Source organism: Caretta caretta, chromosome 5 (assembly GCF_965140235.1).
Source record: "Caretta caretta isolate rCarCar2 chromosome 5, rCarCar1.hap1, whole genome shotgun sequence".
Taxonomy (NCBI): domain Eukaryota; kingdom Metazoa; phylum Chordata; order Testudines; family Cheloniidae; genus Caretta; species Caretta caretta.
This window is the reverse complement of record NC_134210.1, coordinates 97,258,700-97,275,745: the sequence shown is the minus strand read 5'-3', so window position 1 is coordinate 97,275,745 and position 17,046 is coordinate 97,258,700. Positions and strand designations below refer to the sequence as shown.

The 17,046-nt window shown below is 41.9% G+C and overlaps 1 protein-coding gene across 3 annotated transcripts in view; it reads left to right on the top strand.

Annotated features, from left to right (window-relative positions):
* The window catches only part of LOC125637150 (proprotein convertase subtilisin/kexin type 5), a 305,277-nt gene that overhangs the window by 58,230 nt on the left and 230,001 nt on the right, over nt 1-17,046 (top strand). For all 3 annotated transcript variants that reach the window (XM_075128725.1, XM_075128726.1, XM_075128727.1), the window contains exon 3: nt 7,527-7,640. In XM_075128725.1, the coding sequence (XP_074984826.1) occupies nt 7,527-7,640 (114 nt within the window). The remainder of the gene's footprint in view (nt 1-7,526; nt 7,641-17,046) is intronic.

Genomic DNA, 17,046 nt, shown 5'->3' with positions numbered 1-17,046 from the left:
TGGGAATCTGGGAGGCAGTGACCATGAGTTGGTTGAGTTCAGGATCCTGACACAGGGAAGAAAGGTAAGCAGCACGATACGGACCCTGGACTTCAGGAAAGCAGACTTCGACTCCCTCAGGGAACGGATGGCCAGGATCCCCTGGGGGACTAACTTGAAGGGGAAAGGAGTCCAGGAGAGCTGGCTGTATTTCAAGGAATCCCTGTTGAGGTTACAGGGACAAACCATCCCGATGAGTCGAAAGAATAGTAAATATGGCAGGCGACCAGCTTGGCTTAATGGTGAAATCTTAGCGGATCTTAAACATAAAAAAGAAGCTTACAAGAAGTGGAAGGTTGGACATATGACCAGGGAAGAGTATAAAAATATTGCTCGGGCATGTAGGAATGTTATCAGGAGGGCCAAATCGCACCTGGAGCTGCAGCTAGCCAGAGATGTCAAGAGTAACAAGAAGGGTTTCTTCAGGTATGTTGGCAACAAGAAGAAAGCCAAGGAATGTGTGGGCCCCTTACTGAATGAGGGAGGCAAACTAGTGACAGAGGATGTGGAAAAAGCTAATGTACTCAATGCTTTTTTTGCCTCTGTTTTCACTAACAAGGTCAGCTCCCAGACTGCTACGCTGGGCATCACAAAATGGGGAAGAGATGGACAGCCCTCTGTGGAGATAGAGGTGGTTAGGGACTATTTAGAAAAGCTGGACGTGCACAAGTCCATGGGGCCAGACGAGTTGCATCCGAGAGTGCTGAAGGAACTGGCGGCTGTGATTGCAGAGCCATTGGCCATTATCTTTGAAAACTCGTGGCGAACCGGGGAAGTCCCGGATGACTGGAAAAAGGCTAATGTAGTGCCAATCTTTAAAAAAGGGAAGAAGGAGGATCCTGGGAACTACAGGCCAGTCAGCCTCACTTCAGTCCCTGGAAAAATCATGGAGCAGGTCCTCAAAGAATCAATCCTGAAGCACTTGCATGAGAGGAAAGTGATCAGGAACAGTCAGCATGGATTCACCAAGGGAAGGTCATGTCTGACTAATCTAATCGCCTTCTATGATGAGATTACTGGTTCTGTGGATGAAGGGAAAGCAGTGGATGTATTGTTTCTTGACTTTAGCAAAGCTTTTGACACAGTCTCCCACAGTATTCTTGTCAGCAAGTTAAGGAAGTATGGGCTGGATGAATGCACTACAAGGTGGGTAGAAAGCTGGCTAGATTGTCGGGCTCAACGGGTAGTTATCAATGGCTCCATGTCTAGTTGGCAGCCGGTATCAAGTGGAGTGCCCCAAGGGTCGGTCCTGGGGCCAGTTTTGTTCAATATCTTCATAAATGATCTGGAGGATGGTGTGGATTGCACTCTCAGCAAATTTGCGGATGATACTAAACTGGGAGGAGTGGTAGATACGCTGGAGGGGAGGGATAGGATACAGAAGGACCTAGACAAATTGGAGGATTGGGCCAAAAGAAATCTGATGAGGTTCAATAAGGATAAGTGCAGGGTCCTGCACTTAGGACGGAAGAACCCAATGCACAGCTACAGACTAGGGACCGAATGGCTAGGCAGCAGTTCTGTGGAAAAGGACCTAGGGGTGACAGTGGACGAGAAGCTGGATATGAGTCAGCAGTGTGCCCTTGTTGCCAAGAAGGCCAATGGCATTTTGGGATGTATAAGTAGGGGCATAGCGAGCAGATCGAGGGACGTGATCATTCCCCTCTGTTCGACATTGGTGAGGCCTCATCTGGAGTACTGTGTCCAGTTTTGGGCCCCACACTTCAAGAAGGATGTGGATAAATTGGAGAGAGTCCAGCGAAGGGCAACAAAAATGATTAGGGGTCTGGAACACATGAGTTATGAGGAGAGGCTGAGGGAGCTGGGATTGTTTAGCCTGCAGAAGAGAAGAATGAGGGGGGATTTGATAGCTGCTTTCAACTACCTAAAAGGGGGTTCCAAAGAGGATGGCTCTAGACTGTTCTCAATGGTAGCAGATGACAGAACGAGGAGTAATGGTCTCAAGCTGCAGTGGGGGAGGTTTAGATTGGATATTAGGAAAAACTTTTTCACTAAGAGGGTGGTGAAACACTGGAATGCGTTACCTAGGGAGGTGGTAGAATCTCCTTCCTTAGAGGTTTTTAAGGTGAGGCTTGACAAAGCCCTGGCTGGGATGATTTAACTGGAAATTGGTCCTGCTTCGAGCAGGGGGTTGGACTAGATGACCTTCTGGGGTCCCTTCCAACCCTTATATTCTATGATTCTATGATTCTAACTCCACCCCTCCCTGCCCCTATTGGACCCCTCCCCAAATCCTCACCTTGGCCCCATCTCCTGCCCAAAGAGCGCCGCGTTTCTCCCCTCCCCCGCCCCCAGGCTTGTTGCGCGAAACAGCTGTTTCGCGGCACAAGTGCTGGGAGTGAGGGGGGAGAAACAGAATGCGGCGGCATGCTCAGGGGAGGAGGCGGAGTGGAGGAGAGGCAGAGGTGAGCTGGGGTGGGGAGCTGCTGGTGAGTGCAGAGCACCCACCAATTTTTCCCCGTGGATGCTCCAGGGCTGGAGCACCCACGGAGTCGGCGCCTATGGAAGCAGGTTCTCTTGGAGTATTTGGGTGGCCCTTGACAAGATGTGATCTTTTTCTCTGGTGGAGTGTTCTTGTCTGATGAAGGTGGTTTTCAGTGTGTTTAGGTGTTTATCCTGGACTTTCTCTTCAGAGCAAATTCTGCAACATCTGAATGCCTGGCTGTAGATAACAAATTTTGTGGTGCATCTGGAGTGGTTGCTGGATCTACATAGGTAAGTATGGTGATCTGTAGGTTTCTTGTATGTAGTCATTTGGATGGTTCTATTGCTGAGGCTGATCACAGTGTCCAAGAAGTTGATGCTGGTGTGAGAATGTTCTAACAAGTTTGATGGATGGCTAGTGGTTGCTGATGATGTGGTAGAAATCCATTAGGGAGTTTAGGTCTTCTGTGCAGAGAATGAAAATATCATTAATATAGTTCAGGTATAACATTGGCTTCATGGAGCATTTTTCCAGAAATTCTTCCTCAAGTTGGCCTATGAAGAGGTTGACATGTTGGGGAGCCACTCTAATTCCCATGGCTGTTCTCATGGTTTGGACAAAATGTTTGTAGTTAAAGATAAAGTCACTATGGGTGAGGATGAAAGCATTGTACGTTATCTTGTAGGTATTTGAGGCAGGCAGTGATACCATCATGGTGAGGATATTGGGGTTTAGGGAGGTGGCATCTATGGTGGCAAGGATTGTGTGGCAATATGGTGGCAAGGTATTCTGGGGAAGTTGTTTATGTTACAGAGTTTCTGGAGGAACTTGATAGTGACTTGAAGAAATCTGGCCTTTTGTGTGGTGAGTGGTTTGAGGATGAGTTCTATGAGTCCTGATATTTCTTTAGTAAGAGTGCCAGGGTCAGATATGATCGGTCTGCCTGGTTCCCTGGTTTGTGTTGCTTGGGAAGCTTGTAGAAGGTCTCTGGAGTGGTGGTGAGTTTGTAGAGCTTTTCTTGGAGTTGCTTGGGGAAGGAGTTGATGGTATCTTTACATTTTGGTGTGAATTGTGGTTTGGGGTCTTCTTTTAGTTCTTTATAGTGGGTGGTGTCAGAGAGTTGTCTGTTGGTCTCATTGACACAGTCATCACAATTAAGGACTTCTGTAGCATCCCCTTTTTCTGTTGGTTTGATCACTATCTGGTGATTGGATTTTAGGAAATGTGTAGCTATCCTTTTGGTGGTAGAGAGATTATAGTGGATGTAATGTTTGTTGAGGATTTCACAGTCCATTTTTTTCCTGACACAATTATTGTAATGATCCAGTGTGTAGTTTTGTCCACTGGGAGGTGTCCAGTCAGATGTCTGTTTATTCATATGACTGGTGGGGGGGATGTGGTTGTTGTGGGTGGTGTCATCTTTACTGTGAAAGAATTCCTTGAGGTGGAACCAGTGGAAGAATTCTTTTAGTTTTCCACATGTTAATATAGTGTCAGGTTCTGTGGTGGGGCAGAAGTTCAGTCCTTTGGAGAGTACCGGTCCTTCAGCTTTGGTTAAGGGTAGTCTTGGTAGGTTAATGATGCTGGGGTGTCTTGTAGTGTCCATATGCTGGGTCACGGTGTCTTGGTTTCTCCTAGAGGTAGTGTTCTGTTGGTTGTGGAGCTGTTGTAGTTGGTTCCACTTTTTGTTTTTGAGTTGGATTGCTGTCATCAGGTTTTTTAGACTGATGTTTTGGGTTTCCTGCATGATATCCAGGTAAGTTTCCTGATTTTTTTCTTCCAGTGTGTGGGAGCATGTGATCATTTCATGTTTGTGGTGGTCCCTTTTGGAGTGTGTAAAGTGCAGGAGATGGCTCCTCAATTTTTCTGAGGTCCTTCTGTAGAGCTGGTCAGCATATTTGAAATACAAGGAGCAAGTCAGTGGAGAATCAGGCTCAGTGTATCAGAATGCATCATTATGGTGCAATGATGGTGTATATGTATCTGCTGTATATATGTATTTACAGTTTGGTTTTATGGTAGGACAGTGAGTTATATCATCTGTCATTCCAGTATTTGGACCTGATCTTGCAAGCTTCAGAGCACCTTCTGCAAAGTGCTCACATCCTCAGCTCCCACTTACTTCATTAAGAGTGAAGGGTGCTCATCTTGCAGGAAACATTCAGTACCTCTCAGGTCTGATCCCAGTGATAGACAAATAGGTTCTTTAAAACACAATTGCTAGCCTCTTTTGCCAAACACAGTGAATTGTTTCCTGAAACAATCTCCGTTGATAGTATATTGAAATGCAAAGCCCTCGTGCTCCTAAATGATGAGAACACTGATTTACAAATGAGTTCAATTTTATACATCAAAATCTCTCTATGTGCCAAGTAATTGCTCTGGGTCCATGGTGGATGGGAATGATGCAGTGAGGGAGGGTTTATGATTGCTGGCACTAAGGAATTTTATGATAAGTGTTCTCAGTTATTTGATCTGAGACAAAATAAACTATTTGTACCTCTTGAGACATCTATATGCAGATTAGTGTTGAGATCACATTGCTGTATTTGTTAATAAAGCTTTCAGCCTTCACAAGCACTGTTATTTTGCATTCACTTTCAGCTTTTTTATGGTCAGCAGCAGAGTGTAAATGTTTGTGCAGTGTAGACATCAGAGATCCCTTGTTATACTGAAAATGTGACTAGTCATAAGCAATAAAGGCTAAATCAAAAAAAGATTTGGAGTTTGGGTTTGCATAAGCCTTGAAAACCTTGATTGCTTATCCAGCTGTATTGAAGTTTCACTTCTCCCTGACCTCAACAAGTCAGGGTCAGATTAAGACAGGTTCATGGTCCAAGGGGACCTAGTTTGCCAGTGAGTCAGCTAAGGTGCAGCACATGTGGCCTTGTATGTGCTAGGAAGCGTTGGGTTGTTTTACATGGCAGGAAGAGTTGGAAAAAAACAAGGATCCATTATCAGGGTCTGGAAGAGAGAGTTCATGCCGCCAATAGGGGGCTGGGAGGGAGCATCTGTTGAAGATCTATGGGACACCAACTTTTTTGATGGGACAGAGTTAAAAATAATGTGGCTCCCATTTAACCGTAATATGTCTCTCTTCTGTGTTCAGTAATTGCCATCAGTAGAGACTCAGGTCTTTGGTCCTCTCTCTTGGCATCTGGCCAGCTACACTCTATATGTCTTGGATACTCCAGGAATTTGCTTCTTCAGAGGTGCCCAGGAATGATTGGCTGCCTTCCCTTTCTGAATGAAGCTCTGCAGTGTGTAATATTTAATGGCAGCAGACAACCCAGTAAATATTCCCAGGCTTGCTGAGAAGTCCATGAGATGGATTTCAGCCAAGCCAGACGTACTGTTGGAAGAGGAAAGAGGTGGCCAGAAGAGAAAGGGGACTTATCAAAACTTTCTCAATTCCCTACCACCCACAGATATAAGAGGGGTAGATTTTGGAGGATTTGACAGAGAAAAGGGATTTCAACTTGCTTACACAGCATCAACCAGCTCCCTCCTATTCTGTGCCTGTTGACATCCCAGCTCTTTCTGTCGAAACCATGCCGCTACCACTGACCTGAAGCAATTCTCAGGTAGCGATGTTGCTTAGTGCAGAGGGAAAAACTATGTTTTCACAGTCCCCACACTGTCCTCTACCACCATATGGAAGTGGTACCCCATAGAACTCCCTCACAGAAGGGATTCCACAGGTTCAAAGATCCCTCTTTCTCCTCTCACCATGATCTGCATTCCCTGTCTTCAGAAGCCAGGGAAGCATGGGGCCATCAATTTTCACTCATGCATAACTCCCATTATAATCAGTTGGAGTTTTGCCTGGTTTAGGATCTCAGGATTTGAACTAGAATTAAGAATGAATGGTTGGACACATTTTTCTGCTATGGGAAAACATTAATATTGTCCCTAGCTAGTGACTCTGAGCTGGAACAAGAAAATAAAGATGTGCTTTGAAAGTAAAGTTTATTTTTGTGCGTGTGTGTGTGTACATGCCTGGGAATCAGGAGTGCAAGGTACAGAGCAGGCTGTTGGCAGGTGACGGCTGCGTTTCTTTCTTTGGAAGATGTGAATTGAACTTTTATATTTTTATTCTGTACCAGCAATACAGCAGCAATATGAGCTGTTGGTAAGCCACAAGCATGCAAGTAAAATCTGGGTTTGACTGTGGATAGTTTACAATATTTACATTTATAGCAGCAAGTTCCCATTTAGAAAGGTTAATGGTGTTGGGGGTGGGGAGAAGCATTACAAATTAATACCTGCTGTGGACTGGATGTCACTTTTGGTATCGCCTTTCTGAATGTGTTTAGAGTCTTTGATGAGGTGTCTGACAGAGAAGAAGCTTAACTTTGGAAGCCTGATTTTGACCTTGATCTCTTATTTCATTTATATTTTGAGCTTCTTGTTGTAATTTAACCTATTAGCCTGTACTCTGCTGCTTTTTTCTGGGAAGTACTTTAATTTTACAGAAAATACAGTTCCTGAAAACTGAGTGAATCGTGACAAATAATCTCATTGCAATGAATTATATCTTATTTTTTTGGTCTTTTCATGAGGTTGATTCAGTTATTGGTTAAACAGAGCTTTTGAATTCATTGCAGTATTCGCAGTTGACAAGAAAAAACTTAAATAAAGGAAAAAGAAAAAAAAACTTGGAAATCCCATTTGTTTTCTTTTGAGTAACTGTTAATCTTTGTGTTTATAAATAAAAAATGGGGTGTTTATTAATTATTTATTATTAATAATAAAGAATAATAAAATATGCAATGGCATTGGTCAATAGATGATAGCTAATTAAGTCCTGTTAGGAGGGGATTTAAATAGTTGTGCACGGCAACATGTAGTACTAACTAATTTGGTATATTTTCCTGCGAACTAAATGACAAGGTGAGCTTTGCATTCCCTTTGCCAAAATGAACACTTTAAGATGAAATAGACTTGGACTTCAGTAATGGGAAACTTCCCAAGATTGCTCACATTTCTTGATAATCTCCATGGAACCCTAACACTTACCAAATATTTTTTTTGTTGGCAGGTGGAGTGGATACAACAACAGGTAGTTAAAAGAAGGATAAAGAGGGATTATAAACCTGGTGGTACCCAATCCACTTATTTCAATGATCCCAAGTGGCCAAGCATGTGGTACATGGTAAGTATAAAGGCAGCCATTGGCTCTGATTCATGCTAATCATTTATTTGCTGTGCTATGATCCTCTGTAGGGGACAAAATAGTATCTTCAGAAAAAGGCATACTTTCTTCTCAGTTTTACATGAACTAAGGAAGGGTCTGTAAACTCTTTACAAGTATAATGAGTGCTTCCTATTGCGGTGCTCTTGGAATTTTTAACTATAGAATAAAGTTTCATCAGTGGGGAGTGGAAGGGACATAACCATGGTCTATTTGAGAAAGGGAAAAAAAACCCCTCCTCTCTGGCTGCCCAGTTCCCTGCCACCAAGACCCCACGTAATACAAATAATTCCCATTGACTCCAATGTCAGCTGTATCATCAAGCAAGGGAATGGAGACCAGAAATATGTCTTTGTGACAGTAGTAGGCACACAGATATGGTGTGTTAGATAATGAACTATTCCATCTGACTGTGTGTTGCTTTTAGTCTGACACAAGCATACAAGCAAACTTTTATTTTAATTTTTTTAACATGTAACAGTCACAGTTAAAGCTTGGACTGGAGATCTTGGCTACCCAAACGGATTTTAACTATAGTATGTCCTTAATTTGTGTTGCATGGCCTAAGTGAAGTATTTTAGTCAGAGTATATCCAGGCTTTGGAAGAAGGGAGCATCAAATTAGGCAAATGACTGCAGTTTAATAATAGGATCATCATATTTCCCAGTTCACTGAAAATTTTGCCTATGGTAAACCAGCCTGGCTTCAAAGACACTTGTTTCTTAGGATATAGATCACACATCCAAAGGCATTTTGTCCTATATTAAACGAATGTAGGACCAAATCTGATCCAGGTCAGCAAGTGAGAGGGAGCCAGGCCACTGCCTAGTCCTATTCAGCAGCAGGATGTTTGTGAGGCAGAGTGGAGAAGGACCAGGACATTTGGAGAAGACATTTGCTGGGGCCCACGTTTCTGCTCCTTTGAATAGGAACAGTATGGTCTTCAGGTGAGCATATATGCTAGCCTGTGTTGGCCATTTCCACAGTTGTGAGAACACCCTTTTGGGTTTGTGTTGTGCTAACCATTACGGTCTTGATCTCCTTTGCTAGTGCTCTGTTGAACACTTGGTTGGAATCCTGGCCCTGCAGCCCTCTTTCCACACAAGGTCACCCATGTAGCTCAGATGAGAGCAGGGCCCTGAACTGAAGTAAGCATTTTGAGACTCGATGGCTTGAATGTCATCAGGCTTGAGGGGAAATGTACTTTTTTGAAACTGTTATGTAAGAAGATGTTTACTTTTAGGAGAGACACTTTTTCAGTGGAATATCATCTCTGGTGTGAATGCTGCATGGAACCATAAACCCAGATCTTTAGAATTTGATGTATACTAGCAAGAGTTTTCCTAAAGCTGCTTTACAAAGATAGTTTTGAATTCTCCTTGTGAGAATCATTTGTATTTTATGCTTTTAAAAATTGCAATTGAGAAACAAAAAGGACACAGACCAAAGGTAATTTGCAAATAACAGTATATTCTGAGTTGCCTTATCTTCAAGTGCAGATAAGAGTATATGCTTTATGGGTAGGTCACCAATCAGGATAGGGAGTGACTTGGGTTTTGGCCCATGGTTCCAGGGTTGCTGGGCTTTGATCAGAGACTATGCAATAACCAGACTTCCCAGATTTTTCGTATATTTATCACTGAGCCTTATCACTGATCCCTTGAAAGGCATATTGTTGTCCCTGCCTCAAGCATGACTCAACTTACTGAATTTCTGGCATAATTTTAAAATCTCCTCAATAAGCCTTGACATACAGTAGGGGAATATTTATGTGTATACAATAGGGAATTTTCAGTGAAGGGCTCTTGACTTTGGAACTTGCTTCCCTTTTTGGTCCACTAGACCTGAAACCTTTGATATTACGGGCATGATACAAGATCCCTCTGTTTTTCCAGGTTCTTGATGAGGAGGTGCGTTAAGGAATGCATATGTGGGTTCAAAGGGGTGATATCTGTGACTCCTGATAGGCTGTGAGGATCCTTTTTTATGTGTACACTCAGAGCACTCAATGGGTGCAGTTTAAAACTACCAAATAATTAACTAAGTTTTGAAAAAGGATGGTCAAGTCTCTCGAGCTAGGTGTATAGTATGTTTTGGTGGAGGCTACCACAGTCCCTGGGAACTCTCCAGTTTAGCTCTAGGGAATCTTTCGTCCCTGGTTATATATAATTTCCTTATCTCCCTTAAACCTTATGGATTCTCCCTTTCTAAAACCTCCTATTGTGACAAACAGTGCTTATCCTGGGAAGGCTGGAAGTGATGTGTACTGGGCCCTGTCAATGCTGCTGCTTGGCACTGGAGGGGAAAAGGATATTTATTAAATGATGGCTATTATACCAAACAGATTTTGATAGAAACCACTCACATTGCTCAATGATTGTGCTATACTTACTAATTAAAGCATTTTATTGTATATTTATTAGTTCACAAAATCATATACATTGAATACAGGTGTAAGTATGACTGCAGGAATATGATTTCTGCTATGGGATATAGCATATTACAGGAGTCTCCAGCTGCACCATAGCACTGCTGTCCGTATGCCAGATATGAGTATTGGTGTCATGGGAGTAAGGCAGCTTGTTCTTGCTGCCCTGTGGTACATGTTAGTGGTTACCATGATACTGGCAGTGACAGAATTACTGGCTCTCCTGGCCCATGCATAGAAGTGCAAAGTAGTAGTACTGTTTTATTTATGATGTTAACTCAGGTGGAGAGGAAGAGGAGGGGAGGGGTGCTTGATCCAGAATTTCAGAAAAAGTTTAATTAAAATAAAAGGTTTCAGAGTAGCAGCCGTGTTAGTCTGTATTTGCAAAAAGAAAAGGAGGACTTGTGGCACCTTAGAGACTAAGCAATTTATTTGAGCATAAGCTTTCGTGAGCTACAGCTCACTTCATCAGATGCATCCGATGAAGTGAGCTGTAGCTCACGAAAGCTTATGCTCAAATAAATTGGTTAGTCTCTAAGATGCCACAAGTCCTCCTTTTCTTTTTATTAAAATAAAAAAGTTTAACATACAGAATCTCTTCTCTGACACGGTAGGAAGGATCAAAGGTGGATATCTCCTCCTCATGAAAGTCAAGATAATGGGGCTGGGAGAATTTAGGTCTTGGGAGACCCAAGTTCAATTTCCTGCTCTACCACAGACTTCCTGTGTGACCTTGGGCAAGTCACTTAGCCTCTCTAGGCCTCATTTCCCCATCTGTGAAATGGGGATAATGCCACTTCCTTACCTCACAGGGGTGTTGTGAGTTGAAATACATGAAAGATTGTGAAGTCTTTGATATCTAATCATGAAAAGCCCTATATAAGAACTAGATATTATTATATTATGTCAGGCTACGGATGTTAAAATTTGGTTTATGTCCCAAATCAGAGGGAAACATGAACATTTCTAAATTACCATGAAAGAGAATTCAGGGGAAAAAAATATTTCAGATCAATCGAAACATTTTGTTTGGACAAAATCAAAATGTTTTATTTTGATTTGAACTTTTAAAATTTTATAATACAATAACAATTGTATGTGATATTACAAAATAAAATATTTCTAAAAAATATGAAACATTTCATTGCTAAAATGTCAAAACAGGATGTTTCAACAGCGCCTGAAACTTCCCCCGCTGTTTTTTCTCGGAAATGAAATTTCTGAAAAATCAAGGTGATTTTGTGAAGCATTTCAATTTTGATGGAACTGCATTTTCAGAACAAAAAATGGTTCTATCAAAGTTTTTCTGATCAGCTCTAGTTACAACCCATGTGATCACATCTTCAATCCTTGAGGCTATGATTTTCTATATGCTTTCTCTATCCATGCTTTCTGTATTTTATTGCAGTACTGTATTGAAATGACAAAGTTTGTTTAATGGTTCATTGTGCATTTTGAAAAAAGCATTTTTATCCGAAATGTAAATACATTTGCAGTAATTCTTTGTTGATGCTGTTCTCTTTGGATCAGAGTCATGACAGGATCTTTTCCCAGCCTTTTGGAGCATGTGTGGTTGTCTTTATTTGATCTATCTAATTTGTATGTTGCTTTAGTCCCTATCCTATCAGGACACTCACGGTGATGTAGATAGATAGATTTGAATAAATGGCGGTATTTGTGATATTGCTGGAGTGGTAACAATATATCAGTAGGCAGGAAATTCTGATTGCCATAAAGGTTCAGTTAAAGAGGAGGCAACCATTAACAAGTATTGAATAAGTGACCTCAAAGCTATTTCAGGTCATTTCTAAAACATCCCCATAACACTGCATTTGTGATTGTAAATTCATCTCTATATGTTAAACTCACGTATCTTTTCTGGTGGTCAGAAACAAACCAAAAAGAAAGGGGAAAAAACCTCTGTATAGAACTATCCGTCATTGCCACACCGTAGAGAGAGGATTCTAGGTTGCTACCTACAAACTTCATTATTATGAAAGCAATAAAGTACTATCATGTGCTGGTATGGATGTTGATTAATGAGTAACTTCATTACAGGTTGAGATTGATACCTTTGGCCCTTGAACTGGTCTAATCTCTAGCAGGGCTGTAAATTTCATTGAGATTTGTTGACACAAGATCTTTTATCTATATACTATGTCAAACAAACTATTTGATTAATGTCTTTCTCTTCTCCCCTTCCCCCCCCCCCCCCTTTATTTTGCTTCACAACCACAGACCTGGTCATTTTAATGAATAGGAACTAAGAAAATGGTATGGGCTTATTTTAGTGACATTTATGCCCAGAAGTGACGGGGTGATGGGGGGTGGGGTGGGGAGGCATGCCTGCTGTCCCCTTTGATTCATCACAAACCTGAGATGTGTATCCCATGAGACATATTTAAAACAAATATTCCATCTCTGTATTCTTCAATGTTGATTCTAAAGATGTTCCTAGAAAGTGAAACTTAGAAACTGTTGTAATTCCTTTCACTCAGGGCCTGAGCCTCTAAAGCAGTGGTCCCCAAACTGTGAGGGAGGAATGTCTCGGGGGGCTCGGCAGGGCCTGGGCCAGCCATCACAGAGGGAGGGGAGGGAGCGCCACCCAGCCCCACTCTGCTCCCAGCTCTGCTCTGGCTCCAGCTCTCGCCCCAGCCCCAGCCAAGGCCCCAGCTTTGCTTCCAGCCCCAGCCCTGCTCCCAGCCACAGCTCTCCCCTTCTGGCCCTGGCTCTAGCTCCAGTCTCAGCCCACAGTCCTGTTCCTGGCCCCAGCTCACAGGGGGATGCGATCAGTTTACATTACAGGTAAGGGGGGAGCGACATAAAGAATTTGGAGACCACTGCTCTAAAGTGCCAAGTACCCTAAACTTCCAGTGAGAGTAAGGAGAGTAGAAAGTGCACAGCACCTCACAGAAGGCACTCATTATCTGCAAGATCAAGTCCACTGTGTTTCATTATTCGAGAGTCCAGTTATCTGTGTTTGCTCTTGTGTTTTGCTTTCTAATAATGAGGAAAAGAAAACATTAGATGCTACTTTTCTCCACCTTGAGACAATACTAGTTTAAAGATTGCAATATGTTTTCCTTACCTGAACTTGTCAGTTCTGATGATTTATAGCTAACATGGCGGAATATAACCTTTCTTGGATGAATGACACATAATATCTGATCTGATGGTCACAGTTCAAACATTGCTCAAGATTGACTTACACAGCTAGGAGTTGGTTTTGTCTCAACTTATATCAAGTAAAGAATGACTAGAGACCATGTACCTTGCTTTCCCTATGACGAGGGCCCCATACATATTTAGAGTTTGGAGAGTGAACAGTCCAACATATTATCCGCACAGCTCTCCTGTCTACGTATCATTAGTTTAATACCAAAAATATCTACCATATTTCATCTCTTTAATTATTGTGAATAAAGTATGCAGACTGCTCATAATTGTTCCATATCGAATCAATTCACACAGCTAATAAAAGGGATCGCAGTCATCTGCAAAATTCCACTGCTGTCTAAAAATACTTTATCTAACCTGTGATAATAGTCCCACTATAACTGGAAGGGATTTGAGGAAAAATGCTTCTCTGTGCATTTGACAGCGTAGTCAGATTCATAGTCTGTAAAACCTCAAAAATGGCAGGAGGACTGAGAGACAGGCGTAATAAGTGAAACTATTTTTAATTCATTTTTTAAAAGTTGACTAGATTTCAAGTTAGGAGTAGCTCCCTAAGAACTACGCTTTGCCCCCTGGAGTAGATATCCCCAAAGGTAATGAAATGAGTCTGATTCCACTGTATGTGAGGTGGATTCAGGGAGTCCATATAGAGGGTCCACCTTCCCCTTCTTCACTAGAGAATCACACTGAGTTAGAACATGACCTCAGGGAGTTGTGTTAATTCATAGAATCAGAATCATAGAATATCAGGGTTGGAAGGGACCTCAGGAGGTCATCTAGTCCAACCCCCTGCTCAAAGCAGGACCAATCCCCAATTTTTGCCCCAGATCCCTAAATGGCCCCCTCAAGGATTGAACTCACAGCCCTGGGTTTAGCAGGCCAATGCTCAAACCACTGAGCTATCCCTCCCCCAAATTAAGGTGATGCTGACCATGACTTTTCTGTCAATGCAGAAAGCTGGTAAGCCTTGTTCAACATTGTCAGCTTGTCAGAGGTAAGCCCTACCGCTCCTATTATTATTAATTATAATTATTAGACAAGCCCTCTGTGCCCAAGGAACAGGTCTCATTCACTGTGAACCCTGCAGACCTCCCCTCAGTTTGCTCCGGCTGGGCACTTGGGTCCACTATTTGAATATAAATAGAAGATTTTACTAAGACTAAGAAGTAGAAGACTGACTAAAAGTATGAGGAGAAATAAGAATTTTTAAAGTACATCAGATGTGAGTCGCTCTAGGGAAAGATGATGGATCTGCTATAGCATATGGGAGTAAATGTGAAAATCAAAATGATTTGGGAATTGAATAGAAACAAAATGATTGTTCAGAATTGGATTTCACCAGAGAAGTTAAGAAGAAAACGTCTATCCAAAGGCTACACTTTGCAGCTAATGAAGGTGTGGTGCTGTCAGAGAGAAAACTAGAACTTAAGTTACAGTAAATCACTGGGACACGATGGTATTCCTCTGAGAAACTAGTGCATAAAATAACTGAGGAATCCACAAATATATGTAATATATATTTTTAAATGTTATTCTCGATGAGAAAATGGTGTCCAATATTGAAGCCACCTTTAAAGTGGGTCATCCAGGAAATTTATATACCAGTGAACCTTACCTAAGAATCTGAGGAAATATCTGAGAAAGCCATTAAAATTATAAAGCATGTTTAGGAGTGTAATGTAAGAGCACACCTGTCAACTTCTCATAAAAGAAAATGAAGGTGATCTACAGCATCCATAGAGGACTTGGAATGGGGAGAGAAGTGTCACCCACTGCCTGTCCAAAGCTGGAAAAATGTTCACACTTTTCATGATTGTTGCTAGAAACAGCCCAAAGCCACCATTAAATCATAGATTTAGAAAAAGTAAAACTGTTTCCTTGTGGATTTTTTCCCTGCTTTCTCTTTTCTCATTGTATTCTCCACTTTCTTTTCTTTTCTGACTTTTAACTTTTATTCTTTATGAACCTTGGTGATTTTTCTTACATCCTTTAAAAAAAGTCTCTCTGTTGTTGTTTCACCAGTGAAGTACTTGCTTTGCTCAGAATGATTTTCTTTTCTAATTTAACCTTTCTCCCTCTATTTCAGTTGTTTTTTTACTGGTGACCCCTTTCACACAGAAAGCTTCTGAGTGCAACCCCCCTTATAAATTAAAAACACTTCTGAAAATATTTAACACTATTATAAATGCTGAGGCAAAGCAGGGTTTGGGGTGGAGGCTGACAGCTTGTGACCCCTCATGTAATAACCTCGCAATCCCCAGAGGAATCATGACCCCCAGTTTGAGAACCACTGCTCTATTTGCTTTTTTCTTGCAGTGTTTTCCTGCTCTCCTTTCCCTGCTCTGTCCCAGACTTTCTTTTATTTTCTATTTCCCCTCCACTTCTGGCCCCCCACCTCCAGTTTTGCAAGTCCTGCTTTCCCTCCAGTGAATTTTGGAGGGTAAGAATTTTGGACAGTTTCCTTCTAACTTCAGATGAGTCAGCATCCTTTCTTAGGGCTTGTCTACACTTACCGGGGGATAAACATGCAGCGATCAATGCATCGGTGGTCGATTTAGCGGGTCTAGTGAAGACCCGCTAAATCGACCGCAGATTGCTCTCCCATCAACTCCTGTACTCCGTGGATTAAGAAGAGTAAGGGGAGTCGATGGGAGAGCGTCTCCTGTCGACATCACATAGTGTGGACACCGCGATAAGTAGATCTAAGCTACGTCGATTTGAGTTACGCTATTCACATAATTCAAATTGCATAACTTAGATTGACTTTTCCCTTTAGTGTAGACAAGGCCTTACGCACAAAAGAGGTTGGCTTTTGTAAGGGTGAATCGTGCTTCTCTAGTCTGTTAGGTATTTTTGAAAAAGATAATAGAATCATACATAAATGACTGTCAGTAAATATAATTTATGTAGTCTTTGAAAAGAAGAAAAGAAATAGAGTACATGTAATTTATTTAGGCTTTTGAAAATGGAGTTCTCTCTTACATGGTGTTGTTACTGAAACTTGGAATACCCAAGCAAAGATAAGGGACCTGATTCTGCCCTCTCACTGTTTTACTTTGGTGTAACCCCATTGACTTCAATGGAGTTAGTCCTGATTTACCCAGTTGTGTGAGCAACATGAGGCACACAAAGTCCTGTTGTGGCTTAATAGCTGGTTAAGAGACAGGGGGCAGAGAAAAGGATAAATGAGCAGTTATCAGCATTGAAAGAGGCTAATAGCGGGATGCCTTAGGAGTCATCAGAAGTGGAGCCAATGCTGCTCGGTGTATTGAGCTGGCAGATGGATGAAGAGTGAGTTGACACAATGCTTTAGAGTAGCTATGATGAGGGGGGATTATTTAGAACGCCAGAAAGGCCCAACAAAACTCGATAATTGGACAAAATGGTGGCAACTAATGTTGAGTTAAGCATTCAGGCAACAGTTTGGTTGAAAAGAGGCCACTATATATGTATTAGCTGCACGGGTAGCCAGTTTAGATTGAGATTGCTTCAGTTTGTAGAAACACCTAGTAGACACTGGACATGCTCAGCGACTTAACTCAGGTATTTGCATTATCACTCAGTCTCTCATATTAGTAACGTGATCTTTAGGGTGTAGACAATTGAAAGGTAATTCACACTAGAATTTGAGCTACTCTGTACACATCGATGAGCTCTGAGTTACTTGTAACTAGGGCTAGCTGTGCAAAACTCTTATAGTGAAACCCAAACCAGGTGAAACTCAGTTGGGTTTGGGTTTCAATGAGACCCCAAACTCAGAGC